The 3,301-nt window shown below is 24.6% G+C and overlaps 1 protein-coding gene across 1 annotated transcript; it reads left to right on the top strand.

Annotated features, from left to right (window-relative positions):
- The first annotated feature begins 400 nt into the window (after positions 1–400).
- Positions 401–2,298, top strand: LOC107614412 (protein CYSTEINE-RICH TRANSMEMBRANE MODULE 9). The gene is made up of 3 exons (XM_016316626.3): positions 401–556; positions 921–1,065; positions 2,090–2,298. Exons 1-3 carry the CDS (start codon positions 523–525, stop codon positions 2,133–2,135), a joined length of 225 nt encoding a protein of 74 aa, XP_016172112.1. The 5' UTR covers positions 401–522; the 3' UTR covers positions 2,136–2,298.
- Positions 2,299–3,301: the final 1,003 nt, after the last annotated feature.

Here is a 3,301-nt window from a genome sequence, read left to right as displayed (position 1 = left end):
TTTTAGTACCTGGGAATGGATACAATAATAAAAAAAATAAAAAACTCCAAAAATGAGTGGAAAAACAAAGTTGAAGTAAAAAATAGACGTATATTTTGCATCATATACTAAATCGACTCTCCTATATTGTCATATACGGGAATTCAAATTATACGTGTATTCAATAATGATAAAAATTTGAGTTAGCATTATATAGCTATAAAATGCATTATTAAAACATTATTAATTTACACTTGCGTGCAGAGACTAACTAATTAAACACGTTGTGTGACGCTGACATTACGAAAGCAAGGAGAGAAAAAAGAAAGATGAAAAAAAAAGGAAAGAAGAAAGAAGAAGAAAGACTTAAAAGACATTAATTGAGGAATTTGCACATCTTCTTCTTCTCTACCTAAAACGCGCTTTAGCTTATCCTATTTATTTATTTATATACATGTAAATGTAAATAACCCATCATTGCTTCTCAAAGAAAAAAATAATACCAATAGCAACAACTTCTTTATCCTAAGTTCATAACTAACCATGAGTCTCAGTATCAATCACCAACAAACTCCTGGTAAATTGTTTAGTCCACTATTATATTTTTTATGTTTTTTTCTGTTGAAGATTGATGGTAAAATTATTATTCATTCATCAAAATTGACCTCCCAACCTTGAGAAAAAAGCTTTTGATCTCTCTGTCTTTCTGAATTATTGAACAAAATAGGCACGTCTCTTGTCTGAAGCCATCAAATTCTTGAGTCTACAAATTTAGATCCTAAAAACCGAGTTTATAATCGAGGTTTACAGTTTAAACATACCTAAAGCTGTGCTGATTGAAACAAAATATATATTGAGGTGCTTGAGTAAAAAAAAGGTACATGTCATATATTCTGGTGACATATAGATAGTGATGTTTGATTATTGTTTTTATTGAGCAGTGACTGCATATCCAGCAGTAAGTAATGAGGGGAAGCATGCACCACCACCACCAGTGGGTTATCCAACCAAGGATGCCCCTGCAACCCAACAAAAAACTCTTCCTGTGGTAACCACTGCCAGGGGTGATGGCTTCTGGAAGGGATGGTATTACTTCATTCCCTTTCTTTCTATCATCTATTTAATTTTTAATTACTTTAGTTTTTTTTTTTGGATTTAATTACTTTATTTCTCAATAATTTTTTTGTTTTATTATAAAATAATGATAATATTTATATTAGAGCAATACTCAATACTCTAAATCAGTATTTAATCCATTTTTGGTCGAACATTTTGGGTCTTAACAAATTTTAATCACTAAATCAATTCTAAACTTTTACTTTATTAGATAAATCAGTCTCTATATGTTTTTATTTTTGTAGAAAGATTGATTTAAAAATTTAAAATTTTTAAAAAAATTGTTATATTTTTATTAAATGATGAGACTAAAATTTAGTGATTATCTGATTTAATAATTAAAATTTGTTAATAATTAAATTATCCAACTGAAAGTTCTTTACGAAGCAATTTGGTATATTGCTCTATATTATCATCCTTTAAAGTGTTGATATATAAAAGTAAAGATATAATATCTCTCTTAATCAGGTCAGATATGATAGTGTCTATTTTAAGAGAGAACATTCTGAATACAATAGAACATAGATTAGTCTCTATTCTTGATCATTGAAAAACAATATACTATTGAGATATAAGAAAAAATAAAATGACTAAACTATGTATATATTCTTAATAATAGTGAAAAATAAATACTCTGAAGAAATATAGAAGTAATACTATACCTATTATATATGATATGATTTTTTGTGGATAATTTAAGTTTTTGACTGAAAAAAGGTTAAGATAAGGATAAAATTGAAATTTATAAAAAAAATTAAGAATAATATTAATAATATTGAAACAAATTAAATATTAAAAGTATTTTTTAAATTTTTTTAAATAAATTAAATATTAAGAATATTTTTAATTTTTTTTAAAATATTAAAAATAAAAAATATACTTTAACTTTAATTTCATAATGTAGAATTAAACTCAATTCTCATGTTTTCATTCCAACATATTGATCTCTCAGTAAATTTTATTTTATTTTTGACTCTGCTGTATTTTTCTGCAGTTGTGCTGGATTATGTTGCTGCTGTGCCCTGGACTGTTGCCTCTGATGATTGAAATTTCACTGCACTATTGCAGATATAGAAGATTTATGTTTCTGTTTTCTTTTTTATGTGATTTTCGGCTCTTTGCCAAACGATTCTTGTCAATCTTGTGCCTTGTCTAACAAGTATCTATTATATATAAATGGGCAGCACCTGTAATTGTTGATAATTTGCTTTATGCTTCTAAAGAAATATCATTAACAGCAGAACAACACATGAAAAAAAGAAAGAAAATGAATACAATAATAACGACAATGGTCTTCTCAATTATAGCAATTAAACTACTAAGGATAAATGGAAAGAAAAAACACTGCACGAGTCAATCATAGATATACCACGAAAATGAATTGTTGAAAACTTCGCTAAATATTACATGGATCACTCTGCTGTACAAATCTATTTGTACAAATTTTGTCCAAATTTTTTATTTTTTATTTTTTATTTTTTATGGTTAAAATAAGTGACGCATAAAATGTCACTCCCTTGAAAATTAATCACAACTTAAAAGGGAAAGGTATAATTCATGGGCACATCAGAGCTTTCCATGCGCCTTTAAGACCTTAACATTAGAAGTTGTTAAAAGATCATGATAAGAATTTAAATATGCATGCGCTCAATAGATCTTTTAAAAATGTTAAATTTTATATTTCGTATTTGTTTATATATATATTTTAAATTATTTAAAAATTAAAAAATATTTATATTTTTCCGTATACACTATATAGGCATTTTTGAAATGCAATATATAGATTAATTTAAAAAATAAAATCAATATAATTTATTACAATTTTAATTATATTGATTTTATTTTATTTTTTAATTTAATAAAATTTGATTCAAATTATAGGAATTTGCATTGTATTAATTTAAATTTATTTTTTTTATCCATTCTGATTCTAATAATTTTTATTTGGATTGGATTAATTTATTTTGATTTGGTAAATCAAAAAACTTAATAATTTAAAAATTTTAATTACAATAATTTTAAAATTTAAAATCTGGATAAAAAAATTAATATTCAAAATTTGGATGGACATAATGATAAAGATTCAAAGATAAATAGAAAATAGAATGATAGATTGAAATTGAATATAAGAAAAACTATTCTATTTTTTATCTAATTTTTTAATGTAACAAAAAATAATATGACTAATCTAATAGTGTATTACAAA

This window comes from Arachis ipaensis, chromosome B8 (assembly GCF_059453495.1).
Source record: "Arachis ipaensis isolate K30076 ecotype BB chromosome B8, ASM5945349v1, whole genome shotgun sequence".
Lineage (NCBI taxonomy): Eukaryota > Viridiplantae > Streptophyta > Magnoliopsida > Fabales > Fabaceae > Arachis > Arachis ipaensis.
The sequence above is the reverse complement of the archived record's forward strand: the minus strand, read 5'-3'. Positions and strand labels throughout refer to the sequence as shown.